Source organism: Sesamum indicum, linkage group LG3 (genome assembly GCF_026168435.1).
Source record: "Sesamum indicum cultivar Baizhima isolate 11 linkage group LG3, ASM2616843v1, whole genome shotgun sequence".
Taxonomy (NCBI): Eukaryota; Viridiplantae; Streptophyta; class Magnoliopsida; order Lamiales; family Pedaliaceae; genus Sesamum; species Sesamum indicum.
In genome coordinates this window covers 22,784,313-22,799,722 of record NC_142659.1, presented here as the reverse complement: position 1 = coordinate 22,799,722, position 15,410 = coordinate 22,784,313, and the positions used below count along the sequence as shown (strand labels likewise).

Below are 15,410 nucleotides of genomic sequence, written 5' to 3'. Positions count from 1 at the left end.
AGGAGCGTTTGGGAGAGAAGGAGAGAAAAAATACATCAATTGAGCTGATAAATCGGACACTTTTTTTCAATTTTTCAATCCTTCAATACGAGTGTGTTATGTCCGAATTGATCGTTAGTTTTCACAGTCAATTAAACAGAGAAAATGAAAACTAATGAATTTAACAAATGTCAGGAATCAAAATTACTGAGACCGGAATATGGGATGTTCAAATTGATTCAGTGACATAATTAGGGAATAAAAAATGAAATTGTTGGTCCTCTTGGCATTTCTTAAATATTACCAATATGTAGGGGTAAATTGAAATTTACCCCAGTTTCAAACTTATGGTTAGCCATAAGATTTTGTGTTAGGGAAAAAATATAAGCAACTCTCTTGTGATATTGCAAATGAATAAATTATCCCCTTATAAAAAAAATAGTGATTTATCTCTCTATATTTTTTAAAATACAACAATTTACCTTCCTATATTTTTTAAAATGAAATAATTTACCTCCCTATATATGGAGGTAAATTACTTATTTTTAAAAAGTATAAAAAAATAAATTATTATATTTTTTTATAGAAGAATAATTTTCTTATTTTCAATATAACCGGGGTGAATTTATAATGATTTGCGCCTCATATGTTCCTATCGTGTTTCTGCCATTCAGCATTCAACCGAAACTGCTAACAAGCTGTTCTCTCTCGTCGGTGGAAACATTTCCCTGTCAGTTCCCAAGCCTACGTCTGCAAATTTCGACACTTTACTTCGATCAACTCTCGGTTCATATACAGAAATCCTTCTACATCTGGAGAACTTCTGATTCTTGCTCGCTGCCACATAAAAAAATGGTTGTTTCCAGCACCGCTGAAGAAATCCAGGCCCCGACCGAAACAAAATACGATCGGCAAAGCGAGTTACAAGCTTTTGAAGACACGAAAGCCGGCGTGAAAGGACTTGTCGATGCCGGGGTTACCAAGTTGCCAAGAATCTTCATCCACCCACCGGAAAACCTAAGAGATATCAAGAATCCGACCAGAAACCTCTTCGATTTTCCATTAATAGACCTTGACGGGGTTGACGAGGATGCCGGAGTTCGTGAGAAGATCGTGGACAGGGTGAGAGAAGCGTCGGAGACGTGGGGCTTTTTTCAGATTGTTAATCATGGAGTGCCAGTGAGTATGCTGGAGGAGATGTTGGACGGAGTCCGCAGATTCAACGAACAAGAAACGGAGATTAAGAAACAGTTTTACAGTAGAGATTCCACGAAGAAGGTGACGTTTAATTGCAACTTTGATTTGTTTAGTTCTCCGGCGGCCAACTGGAGGGACACAATTTACTGTGTTATTTCTCCTAATCCAGCGCAGCCGGAGGAGCTGCCGACAGTTTGCAGGTGGGTTTATTATGGAAATTTCCCCTTTACAATTTTGCCTTTAATTTTCTATTCTCCATTCAAGAAAATGCAAACATACTATTATATTGTAAATAAATAAATTATTTTTTATAAAAAATAGCAAATATCATAATGGTAAATTGAACTAAACCCATTTCCAATTATTTGTGTTCTACTTAATGTATAGATACAAAAATTACGCTATTAGTGACAAAAAATTTCACCGCCAATTTTAATGGTGTTAATAGTTATATATATTTAGCGACAAGAAAATCCATTTTGTCATAATAATGAATTTTATATTTTTATTAGCTATAATTATTTTGTGAAAATTAGTAGATTTTTAGTGATAAACGAATTTTGTATAAAATTGTCATTAAAATCCATTAGTGATACGAATAGCTACGATCTAGCTAGTAACAGTAATTATTTAATGTTATGTTGTGTTATAAATATGCACTAATAGTTTATTTATAATAAAAATTGTCATCTAATAACTATGTTATGACAATACTAAAATTATTATCAATCTCCTAGATTATTACAACACATGGTTACAAATCTCACCTTGCAATGAACTTCAGCTAATGTTGTTGTAGGGATATCATAATAGAATACTCTAAGCAAGTGATCCGACTGGGGAGATGTTTATTCAAGTTGATGTCAGAGAGCTTGGGACTCAGCCCAGATCATCTCATAGAAATGGAATGCGCAGAGTCGCTTGCGCTCATCGGCCATTACTATCCACCTTGTCCTGAGCCGGACCTCACGTTTGGCATATCAAAACATTCGGACAACAACTTCATAACTGTGCTTCTTCAGGACAACTTGGGAGGCCTCCAAGTGCGACATCAGAACCAGTGGGTTGATGTTCCTCCCCTACCAGGAGCCTTAGTTGTCAATATTGGAGATCTTTTTCAGGCAAGTATCTAGTATTGCATTGTCCTAATAGGGACGTATCTGTTGTTTCCTGTGATTTCTAATAAAAAAACTATAGAATTATATTATACAAAGTGAAACATTCCTAATATCTGAGATTTAACATCATACTGAGCAGACAAGCAATACTTTTGATTTTTGTGTTACTAATTTCAGCTCGTGTCAAACGATAAGTTGAAAAGCGTAGAACACAGAGTGTTGGCGAGCAATGCCGGTCCAAGAATATCAGTGGCCAGCTTCTTCGGCAGAGATTCTGGGCCGAGCTCAAAGGTTTATGCACCGATGAAGGAGCTGTTGTCCGAAGACGACCCCCCCAAGTACCGCCCGACAACCGCCAACGAGTATACTGAATTCTTTCGGGCCAAGGGGCTCGGTGGCACTTCTGCATTGCTGCATTTCAGACTGTAGAATTAGTGTGTGATATGAAAGGAAACAAATGAGTGTTGGCACCATAAACTGCTTCAAGACACTTTGTCTTGTGTAAACCATGAAACTATGTATGATGTTTGGTTGTTCAAAGAGTCAGCCGATATGTATTAGAAAGTTCTGAGAACCAGTAAGAATATATTATGCATAAAAAATATATTTTAACTTTGGTATAAATTTTTTTTGTCCATTTGAATTTGAGTTCAATCAACTTTTATTTGATGATCTTTTACGATTTAAAATAATTTTATTTATTTCATATACTAGTCAAACTTAATTAATTTAATTTTATTACGATTTTTTTAAACTATCACGTTGTGTTCAAATTGATTTATTTGAGACTTAATTTGGAATTGTAACACTACGAAAACAAAAATGAAAACTCTGAAAATCTTATCAAAACATCAAAACGTAAAAAAGAATTAATAAAATAGGCACAAAAATTAAGAATTTTTAGATGTCAAGTATATCTAATTAATTGATTAAAAAATTATAAATTTTACCCATATATAATAATACTCATACCCACGAGTATTTAGGGTCCCGTACCAAGATATTTATTTCTATGCGTATGGGTATGATTGCGGGTCTAGGTTTAGGTCTAGTATAAAAATAATACATTTAGCTTTGAATAATAGCTATCATAATGGATATGAGTTTGGGTATTATCTGCTGTTGACATGTTGAATGTATTCGAGTTAATTAAGAGGTAAAATAAAATTGAAAAAAATGCAATTTTAGTTCTATAATTTATGGGAGTATCAATTTTGGTCCTATACAAATTAATTTTTGCAATTTAGTCATGTAACTTTAAACATTGACAATTTTCATCCTTTTTCGACAAATTTGGCCAAAAAATTGCATATGACTTGCACATGACTAAATTAAATTGTAATTTTAATCCTGTAAGTTAGGGAACGTTGAAGTTTTTAGTTCTATAACTTGAGAGAGTTGTCATTTTTTGTCCTTCATGAATTTATTTCTAGGACTAAAATTACAAATAAATTGCAATTTTTGGTCTAATTGGCCGGAAAAGGAGTAAAATTGCCAAAATTATAAAATTATAGAACTAAATTACAAAAATCAATTTTTACAGAACTAAAAATACAACCTCCCTAAGTTATAGGACTAAAATTGCAATTTTCCCAATAAAATTACTGATGGAAAAAAAAAAACAAAAAAAACCCATAACTTAACCATAACCCCAACACATTCGGCTCACTTAACATATTTGACCGCCATATCAATATATCCCTATTACGTAAATGATGAGTAACAGTTTATCATTTAAACAAAGCACAGACAACAGGTTTCGATAAATCATTTATATGGTATTATCTTTTGTCAATCCCAAAAATATGGTACCAACTATACAAAGAGCCTTAAAAATATAGTTCCAAAAATGCAATTTATTGCATTTATTTAAACAGCCACATGATCCTTTCGTTAAAAAATTAATAGTTGTATGAATTATGCAACTGAATCGTTTTATAGGGTACCAAATTTGGTCAACTAGAAAAACATGGTACCAAACTTGCAAGATCCCAATACTACGATACAAAAAATTTCAAGTTCATAGAATATTACAGTCATTAAACTTAAATTTTCAAATTAGTTTTATGTGACCATAGTAATAGTATTATCTTATAATTATTATTAAGTTGTCTTCGTTTATAATGTAAAAAATAATTCATACTTTTATGGTGTCTAAACCTCGACAGCTTGAACAATTGCATATTATTCTAGTTATTCTTGTCATAAAGTATCATTTATGAATTTCTTACATATTAAGTAGATGTAAGAGACCATTCCTGCAAGCAGCCAGCAGGCCCAAATTTTGCACATTTAGAGCATGAAATCCGACAAAGCTGAAGTCCCACCAAGCCCTTTTGCATTGTAGTGTAGTGAGTACTCTCTGACTGTAGTTTCTCTGTACTTGGGAGGATTGTCTTCTTCCGACAGCAACTCCTGTATAGGCCCATAGAGCTTCGTCGACGGCATCAAACCGGTAGTGAAGAAACATGCGACAGATACCCTGGGGCCACCACGGTTTGCTAGCACTCTGTGTTGGCTGCTCTTGAACTTGTCGTTTGATATTAGCTGAAGAAATTCGACAATCCCACAAATGGTTTCAGAAAATAGTAGGACAAAAGTGACACATGTGCAGTATGTAAGAAGGAAAATCAGACACGACGCACAGATTTTACGGGGTTTAGACAAAATCATTTAATAGATTGTGAACGCGAAAATTATATGGTTCAGGGAACTCTACTGAGACATGAATGCTCGACATAAAATTGGACATTGAAAAGTTAAAGCCCACCAGCAAGAAATATTTACCCAAAATTAGGTTTGGATGAATCCAATTGATCACTCAGCGAGTTGCTATACTTGTTATATGTGATTGGTCACGGGAAAATTCTTATCAAAATCATGTTCAGTCGAACCAAACCAATTGAAAAGCAGGTATATTGGTCATTTTTCTTAAACTGTATATCAATCATACGGCAACTGTATTGTACTTGACATGTAATTAGTTTAAGTTCTGTCGAACCCAGTCTAGGTTATAGTTTCCCTTGATCATCTCCCTAAATTTCATCTATCACATGACGAGTGTATCTGTACTGATCGTGTAATTAATTAATTCAAATTTTATAGGATCCAATCTGAACTAGAATTTTCCAAACACACCATGACATCAGATCATATTTTACACTCCCAGCACGTCTTTCTAACTCGTATTCATGTGAATAAGTTCAAAAAACAAATCAAAGTACTAGGAACAAGAAAACATGCCTGCAAAAGGTCTCCAACGTTAACCACTAGAGCTCCAGACAGAGGTGGGATGTCAACCCACAGGTTCTGGAAAAGAACTTGAAGTCCTCCTATATTGTCCTGGAGTAGCACGGTGAGGAAGTCGTAGTCGGCGTGCTTGCTCGCGCCTAACGTCTTTTCTGGCTCCGGGCACGCTGGATAGTAGTGGTACAAGACGGCAAGCCCCTCGGAGCATCCAAGGTTGTTGAGATGGTCTGGATTGAGACCAAGAGCCTCCGATAGCAACTCAAACAGAAAACGACCTAATCTAGTTATGTGCTTGGAGTACTCCAGCATTATGTCTCTACAGACAGATGTTTGTCCGGCAGAAAAATAACAAAGCGTCCACAAATGTTTGAGTAATTTCGATCCGATGTTTATGTTCAGGCAAAACGGTAAACATAGGCAATGTTCCATACTTTCACATGGTATCACAGTTGAGTTCAATAAAAGGTTTTGAATTCGAATTTCATTGCCACCCATTTATATATTAAAAAAAAAAAAGTTTTCACATGCAAGATTTGGATTTACACGTGAAGAATCCTTCTTTCTAACAGTTTAAACTTTTAAATCTAGTCATCATTTAAAAAATAAAAAATAAAAAGCCAAATTGCAAACAATAATATTATAATGACATGTTTTTTGCATAAAATGGGGGTATTTATTCATAATGGAATTTAGAGGACAAACACATGCTGCCCAAAATGTCCTTAACCAAAAAGCAAAAGATAAGAAATACAAAGTTCTAAATTATGGTCAAGGGTATTTTCGTCATTTAAAAAAAAAAATCCAAATTGCAAATAAGATAATTTTGCCCTTTGGTCAAAACATTCGTCATCTTGGATAAGGATATCCCCCCATAATGCCTATTTTATACTAGGTTTGGTAGCTGAAATGTTGGATTAAATTTTTAATTTGGAATCATATAATATTTTTGGGATAATTACACACCTTTTTTCTCAGATTTAGTGTAATTATGCATATATTTTTTGTAATTTCAAAAGTTATGTCTAGCACTCCTAAAGTTTGCTTCCATCTAGAAAATATATTCTTCTATTAGTTAAAATTCTATGAAATTTATAAAAGTATACCTTTGCCGAAAGTGATCAATTATATTACAACTGTATATATCACACCTACCATATAATTAGTTCAATTCGGCCAAATCTGATTTACACAAAAATTCACCCAAAATGAATTATCCTACCCGATGACTTATCAAACTACCATAAAAAATTCTAAAACACACAAATTCCATGTTTGGTAGCCATGTTTCTTTAACACAACAACTTGCCAACAAAAATTTCTGCCAAACACAACTTACCGGCATGCCTCTGGCAACTCCTCCGGGCAGGGAAGCCTAGGAGCCATGTTGCAATAAGTCGTATCCCTCCAGTTCGCCGATGCAGCCCTATATAGATCGAAGTTACTGTTATAAACAACCGTCTCGGATCCGTCCCGCGTGTACCACTTCTTCTTAACCTCCGTGTCCTGCTCATAGAACCGCCGCACGCCCTCCAACATTTCGTCCAACACGCTCACCGGAACGCCATGGTTCACCACCTGGAAGAAACCCCACGTCTCGGACGCCTGCCGGACTCTGTGGACTATATCTCTTCGTCGGCCCGGATCCTTGTCGATGCCATCAAGGTCAAGTACTGGAATGCTGACTCCAAGTGTACTAACATCAGCAGCGTTGTCGAATTCATCCGGCGGTGAGAAGAAAATTCGAGGGACCGTTGTGGTTCCAGCGTCGACTAGTCCCTTCACACCCGCTTTTGTTTCGTCGAAGGCTTTTAACTCGCTTGCTCTGTCGAAGTTCTGATCATCTGAAATTGTTTGTGTATTTGAATCTAACGTTTTCATACTGCGAATGGATATGGTCAAAAGAGGGCAGCAAAGGGAGAAGAAACTGTAGCTTGAAGGCTCAGATGCACAAGTTTTGGTCCTTAAAGTCAACAGCAAAGGAAATAAGATAAACATGGATTCAGACAAAAAAGTATTATACTAAGTCGACTACGACAAGAAGATATTTGAATTTTTAGGAGGGTAAAGTACATTAACACTCATAAATATACTTTATGTTTTGTAGCCGCGAATTTATAGTTCAGAGCTGACTCGGTTAAATTGAAATCAATCATATGACAAGTGTAATGATATGTGATTGGTGTAAAGTTTAAGAAAAGTGACGAATCACATATCAAGTATGATATACTTGCACTGTGATTGGTTCGATTTGGCCAAATTTGATCACGGTCAAAGTGCACAGTGGGCCCGTTTGGCCAGGACCGACACGGATCGGCCTGAAAAAATCTGGCCCAATTGAGTCTATTTTTAAACTTAAGTCTAGCCCATAGACTGGTTCGACTGAGGCCCGAGCCAGGCCACATCAAGCCCGAATGTGCTTATTTTTATCACCATTTTATTATCATTTTATGATTAAAGTATATTTAATCATAATCGCAACTATAATTTAAGAAAAAAAATAGATCACATAAAATGGTGATTTTCTTTCTTTTTTTTTAATATAACCAGCCATCGTGGCACGATATTCTGCGTGTATATAATAAATATTTTTTTATATTTTAAAATATATTATAAATGAAATCAAAATATATAAACAAACAAATCAAATTTTTTTTAAAGAAAAAAGAAAAGAACAAAAGAAAACTAACTGAAAGTGTTATGGACACGATAAAAGAATAGGAAATTCTAGGTCCAACCCGACTCGGCCAAATCGGAACTAATAATATAACAAGTGCAATATATTTGTTGTGTGATTGGTGTAAAGTTTAGAAGGAACCAATCAGATAACAATTTGTAATTAATTTGGTTCGATCAAACTTAATTTGGGTAAAAAAAAATTCATAAAGAACTCGGGTAGTAGTGTTAAAATGATGTCCAGTCACTTTTGTAAAAAAATTCTAGGCCCAACTCGACTCTGTCAAACCAAAACCAATCATATAGTAAGTGCAATACACTTGTTGTGTAATTAATATAAAATTTAGGTAATGGGCCAAGCACATAGAAAGTGTGACACACTTGCTTTGTGGTTGATTTGGTTCGGACAAGAATTTATCATAAAAGAGCTGGGGTAGTAGTATTTTTATACATCTTCATGCGTTAATGCATGTGAGAAAGCATATCTTTACTGCTATAAAGACAGTTCAATTTCAAAAAATTTATTTGACATGTAATAAATTAATAATTAATCAATCAAAAATAAATATCAAATTTCATTTAATTTTTTAATTAATATCAATAAAATTTAATAAAGTTTAATAAATATAAATTTATTTATTAGATGAAAATAAACTTTAAAAATATAAAATGTAATTTTCTAAACTTCATCGTGATGGTTTATGCCAAACCTCATAGACGAGGTGTAATTATTGGGGGAAATTATTTAAAAAATACAGGAAAAAAAATTAAAAAAATGAGATTTTCTGAAAATATTTAGAAAAGTAAGTGGCATCGCGGTTAATCACCGCGGTGCCACATTTTAAAAAAAACAATTTGTATGCCACCGCGGTCAGTGACTGCGGTAGCTGCTTTTATTTATAAAAAATATATATATCTATTTAATTTGCGAATTGTAATTCACAGTCAATTACAATTAATATTTGTGAATTGGGCCAATTTGGCTCAATTCACAAATTTATTATTTTTTTATTTTTTAATAAATTAATAAATTAATTATTTTTAAAACTATATTAATTTTTAAAATACAATGAAACATACAAATATAATAATGTATATTTTTCTAAGCAATTCTAAAAAAATACAATGAACCATACTGATAAGTTTGCGACAGTGTTGGAATCATTTGATTGAAACTCGAGGCCAGAATTCAAAATTTAGAAAAAAAAATATAAGTAATTCTTGTGATACTATAAATGTATAAATTATTACCTTATAAAAAAATTAGCAATTTATTATTTTTTTTATTTTTTAGAATACAACAATTCATAAAATAATTTATTTTATATTTAAAATAATTTATTTTTTAAATATAAAATAAATTACTTTATTATATTTAAAATAGCAATTTATCTCTTTGTATTTTTTAAAATAAAATAATTTATTTTTTAAATATAAAATAATTTATTTTTTAAATATAAAATAAATTACTTTATTTATTATTATATTTTAAAAAATAAATAAAAATAAATTATTAATTTTTTATATAAAATAATTTATAATATATAAAAATTATTTGTATTTTTTTTTAAATTTTAAATTATGAACTCGAGTTTCAATCAAAGGATTCTAAATAATTCCTAATTTATGTAACTGACCGCGGTTTGTCTGTATTTTTTAAATAATTTCCCCTAATTATCGAATGGTGGAACAAAACACAATTCTTGGGAAAAGTGAGTAGAAGATAAAACATAGTGGGACAAAGTGAGTAGAGACAAAGAACAGAGCAGTTTAGGCGCCCCTACTCCTAGCCCTAGGTTTCTCAGTCCTTGGATATCTGCTGACCCTATCAAAACATTGGACCATTCTGTTTGGCTGGTAGTATATGATTAAATTTATAAAATTATATTTTTTTTTAAATTATTAGTTCGCTAACAAATACCCCTATAATGAATTGGCATAAAGAGGTATTTGTTAGGCTATTTATAATTTTAGAAAAGTATTTTATATTTTTTTAATAACGAAGGTATATTTGTAATTATGACAAATTTTGAAAGAATTTATTGTAATTTATGTATAATATAAGTACTTTTTTATCCTTTAAAACATTATAATTATAAGTTTGAATATATAATTAACTAAACAACAAAAGAAAAAAAAATATACTAACCATTAAATTTGGTATTTTAATTCCATCATTTTCTTATAATATTTTATAAATTTAGAGTTAGAAGAGATTTTTGTTGAGGTTGGGAGGGAAGAAGAAGAATAGAAGGCTAAAAAGAGAAGACAATGTAATATAACCTTAGACTCAAACATAAAAAAATACATAATTTTTTTTTTTTTTTGGATACAAGTTTGAATAGAGAAATCCTACTGGAACACTGATCCAATTTCTTGATATCCGAATTTTTTTAAAACTAAAAAAAAAAAAAAACAAAACGCAAATCTGATCGAATAAGGACGGGACCTCAACTACCCCACCCGAACGCCCACCCCTAACAACATGCATACAATTTGGATTAGATTAAATAAAAAAATAATTTTATTTTATTGTTCATTACAAGGAAGGTCCATTAATGTTGATCCTTTCTGTATCTTTTCAATGGGCAGCAATTTTCACGGTCGCCACTATAAATAAGACAAATATTCATTATAATACTCACAATAAGTAAAATCAGTATTCACATATTTGATGAGTTTCGAACCCATAAATTCAAACTTATTTACAAAACCTCAACTTTAACCAGTAAATTAAAACATCATTGTTCAGAATATTAGATTTGAGCAGTAGCTGTTATCTAAAAGTAAACCCATTAGCATAATCCCATCGAGATGCAAATTTAATTTGTTCCTCATAATCGAATTATAAATCTACTACCATCAAATTCATGCTTAAATTATGATTCAATTTCATAACCTAGCAATGTTCTTTTTGATCCATTGGTGTGGTCAAGATTTAATTGAGCCTCAAACTTTGGTTGTAATTGCCCGAAATCGACCAGTATCAAAACCAGTGAAGTTCATCTGGAATGGATCCAATCAGGTCACCCGAAAAGCAATAATTCCAAGAATTTCAAAGGTAAAGAAAAAATTGTCAATGCCAATTCCTTCATCTGTGGTTAATTCCTCAACTGTAGCAGGTAAGTTCAAGGAGGATTCAGAAAGGTACCATGGCCAAGATACACATGGTTGCCAAAAAGTAGATAAACAAAAACGGAAACCCTCAAGCGCTGCTAATCGTACAACCGTACAAAAACTGATTCTGATAACGATCGGGCAAATTGCAAAGATAAATTAATGTACCGACTACAACTGATCATCATTGTTTGTCCTCTTAATTTGTTTTCGCTTTGGGAGCCTTCTTCTTTACCGATCGCCTTGGCATTGAGTTCTTCATGCCAATGAAGAAAAGCAGTGCACCGAGCAGTGCCAAGTTCTAGTCAAAAGATTAAACGATTGGTGAGCATCTCAACATGATAAAATAACTAAATCACATGTTTAAAGACTTGGTTACCACCACTTTATAGAACCACATGGTTTTGAGCTTGATACACACCTGAGTGAACTTGACAAAGAGCTGAGCAAATTCCTTCTTGTCAGCATCGTAGTTGTAGAAATCATACAAGATGGGTGCTGAAATTGCTTGATGCAGAAGCTGTGCGTTCATGAGAGAGAGAGATTCGTAACAATTATCAAGTTCACAAGATAAGTAACTGAACAATGTGTTATAATGTGCTTACCAGAATGAAAGCTCCAAATGAGCTGCCAAAGACAAACAACAGACTCCCAAGCCCCTTCATGATGATGGCTCCCAATATCAAATGTTTCATCTGAAATAATAAATTTCCAAAGTTATAGACTGATGACACCAGATGTATATATAATACTACCATATGGATCTGCAATCACGCAGAACATATGGAAAATGCTTCTTACTTCTACATGCGGCAGTTGAAATCCAGTCTGAGTTGCCACATGCTTCGAGAAGACATTGAACTTTGGCCTTAATTGCCTTGCTGCTGGCCCACCATCAACTCCGAATTCATTGAACCTACAACAAAAGCGTATATCATGGAATGCATGACTAAGTGTATCACATATATCAATGGGCTAAGAGAGGCACAGGTTCAAGTATCCAAACTCTTTAAGTACTACATGTCTTGTACACAAATGATGTGAAAAAATCCAAGTGCAAACTAATGGCTGCAGTAAACAACTTAAAGAAGCTTTTATCATGCATATAAAAGAAAAGGAGTTGATTTATCATTAATCAGCCCACAAGACGTTGATGCATTATCAAATGATCATGGCCACATCAAAAATTATTCTATGAATTGCAGAATGAGTATCAGAAAAGCTACAAGTATACAAGTTTGGAGAACCATTAAAGATTTACACCACAAAAACACTTCAGCTTACATCAGAAAATCCATGCTTAGCATAACAAGAAACAACACTTTCTAGTCTCAGAACCAGCAAGTTATTATGACAGCTAACAAATAAACTACCAATTTCCTCTTCTAGGAATATGCAAGTCCACTCTATTAACACTGAACAAATCCAGGAAAATAACGAATTAAGCAGTCAAAGTCACTTCTTGTTACTTCAAAAGCCAACACAAACAGCACATTAGCGCATTTAAATATGTCATGACACAGCTGGTATTTTGAAACAATTGAAAGATCACATCAATTTAAACAACTAAAACTATTGTGATCATGATTTGACTTTGCAGCGATTTCCTCCATTTAGTATTGTCCATGTGTATGTTCACCTACATAAATAAATGGTTATTGTAATATCACATTAAGATAGAATGAGTGTATTCTAGCCCTTTGGACATTCCAGATGTAGGTCAGATGACACCGCCACATTTTTTTCCTTTATTTCATGTACTCACTTCACCATATTAAAATTCAACGAAGAATAGAAGTTGGGATTCGCCGGCAACAAAAGCTCAAACACAATAATATTCGAAATAGCAGTTGGTCACAAGATAGAATCTTGGGCACCAGCCTGGACACATTAAGATAGCATGAGTGTATTCTATCCCTTTGGGCATTGCGGATGTAGGTCAAATGACAACCTATTTTTCCTTTATTTTCATCTACTCTCTTCATCTTTTCTGGACATATCAAAACTCAACGAAGAATCCAAGTTGGGAATCGCCAACAACGAAAGTTCAATCGCAATAATATACGGAACACCATTTGGTCTTGGTAACAAGATAGAACCCTGACCACCAGCCTGAACCACTTTCGTCAAAGATTTCCAAGTATTTTACATATTTCAGCATCTTCCAATGTTAAATTCTAAAGATAGTTAAGCGGCTTTACAACGAATTTCATTAGGTACAACCCCAAAACAACTTAAATCCGACATATTCTCATAAACATTAAAAAGAAGAAAATCAGTGTCCCGCAAAAGATGGTAGCGTTATTGAAGAACATGAGTCTAATCTACACGGGACCATCTACTCTGCTGATCTACTCACACTAGGGCAATCCCACAATTGTTAGATTTTGCACTAAGTGGTCTCACTTATTTCAGATTTTTTTCCATTTAAACAACCATAAGTTCGAATTTCCAGAAATCGTAAATCCGATTTTAAAAGGAAAAGGAGAATTTAAATGTAAAAGAAAACAAAAAGAGAGGAACCAGGAGTAAATCAGTCAAGCAGCACTTCAACCTGGAACTGAAGTAAAGAATGTTCATCCAAGTCAAAGGAGACTAGTCTCATAAATCAAGCAAATACAAATCCAAAATCCCATCAAATAAATTTACAATCTTCAACAGAAAAATCAGTGCTGATCCATCAGATCCAACCGAGACAATCACTTCAAACCACAGCCAGAGGATGAAAACAACCTAAACCCAGTTCTGCTTTTTAAAGATAGATACAGATGAATCACAACAATTGCACAGACATACAAAACGAAGCATCAAAAAGCACACACATACACGGTAAAAAGTAGCGCAGATCTGAGCATGAGAGAGAGAAAATGAGAGGCATTACTCTTGGTAAGTGGAGAGAACAAAGACAGACACGAACAGCACCCTCCCAAGGAAAGACACGAACGCCATTGCTCTCTCTCTCTCTCTCTCTAAATTTGGGGTAGTGAGAAGACAGAGATTTCGAACGAGGGTGGAGGGAGAGAGATTCAAGGAGCCCTGTAAGTGTTTCCTCACTTGAGTAGACGACGGATTTATTAATATACTACGCGTCCTACCCCTACCATGTAATAAAGAGTCTTTTATATTTAAATATATTATAAATATTAATAAATTATAGTTTTTAAATAAAATTAATTTAAAATTATTACCGATCCAATTAAAAAAATTAATGCAGCGATATCACAATTCACAAACTTTTATTTGGCGGGCTGAAAAGTATCTTCATTTTATATTAACCAATCGTTGCGCACACCGGTTTTATGTGTATATAATAAATATTTTTTTAAAAATTTTAAAATATATTATAAATAAAAATAAAATATATAACTCAATAACTCATATTTTTTAAAAATAAAAAAAAATTAAAATACAATCGACACAATATTAACGTAGTAGTGTCAAAATAACGTGGAATGACTTTTTGTAAAAAAAAAATATATATAATACAAATTAATTTTTAAAATTATCTAATTAATAAAATAATTATCATATTTAAAATCGATGCAATATTGTCATTAGCCATTATTTGTGTGTGTAAAAAAAAAATTTATATTGATATAAATATAAATAAAATGTTTAAAATTAACTTTTTTTAAAAAAAAAATATGGGGGTCGGCCCTTTGTCCTTTTTATACGGTATGGTGCATTGATGAGTTGTACTCTGCGAATCAAGTGTTGGGATTTTTGCCATTTAAGAATAGAGCTATAAAGTCAACAAGTAAATAAATAAACTGTTGATGATTATTTCCTAAGATTTTGATGCTCCACAAAATCTTATTCCATATTACTACTTAAACATTTCCATCCACAATGTTATTTGAGTGTTTACAATAGCTTCTGTGTTTTGTTGTCGGGAATCAGATATAAAAAATATCGTAGTAAAAATTGGGAGTGCTTGAAAATGAATATGAAAGTTGAATTCGTAGTTTGGATCATATTTTTGCATTTTTCGAGATAAGATAAAATAAAATCTACGTTTGTTTTTGTGTTTTTACACCTTATCTGTGTGATTTTTTTATTTTTCAACTTTTTATATAA

The 15,410-nt window shown here is 32.9% G+C and overlaps 3 protein-coding genes across 3 annotated transcripts; 1 reads left to right on the top strand and 2 right to left on the bottom strand.

Moving 5' to 3' along the window:
• Nucleotides 1-611: 611 nt before the first annotated feature.
• On the top strand, nt 612-2,918 carry LOC105158448 (1-aminocyclopropane-1-carboxylate oxidase homolog 1). Its single transcript, XM_011075213.3, has 3 exons — nt 612-1,376; nt 1,976-2,297; nt 2,472-2,918. Exons 1-3 carry the CDS (start codon nt 832-834, stop codon nt 2,721-2,723), a joined length of 1,119 nt encoding a protein of 372 aa, XP_011073515.1. The 5' UTR covers nt 612-831; the 3' UTR covers nt 2,724-2,918.
• Nucleotides 2,919-4,461: 1,543 nt separating this feature from the next.
• On the bottom strand, nt 4,462-7,561 carry LOC105158447 (1-aminocyclopropane-1-carboxylate oxidase homolog 1). Its single transcript, XM_011075212.3, has 3 exons — nt 6,880-7,561; nt 5,538-5,859; nt 4,462-4,841 (listed from the first exon to the last, which is right to left on the bottom strand). The coding sequence occupies exons 1-3, from the start codon at nt 7,536-7,538 to the stop codon at nt 4,587-4,589; spliced, it is 1,236 nt and encodes a 411-aa protein (XP_011073514.2). The 5' UTR covers nt 7,539-7,561; the 3' UTR covers nt 4,462-4,586.
• A 3,717-nt stretch (nt 7,562-11,278) lies between these two features.
• Nucleotides 11,279-14,403, bottom strand: LOC105158445 (HR-like lesion-inducing protein-like protein). The gene is made up of 5 exons (XM_011075211.3): nt 14,215-14,403; nt 12,135-12,249; nt 11,939-12,028; nt 11,755-11,853; nt 11,279-11,634 (listed from the first exon to the last, which is right to left on the bottom strand). Exons 1-5 carry the CDS (start codon nt 14,280-14,282, stop codon nt 11,533-11,535), a joined length of 474 nt encoding a protein of 157 aa, XP_011073513.1. The 5' UTR covers nt 14,283-14,403; the 3' UTR covers nt 11,279-11,532.
• Between the last annotated feature and the right edge of the window lie 1,007 nt (nt 14,404-15,410).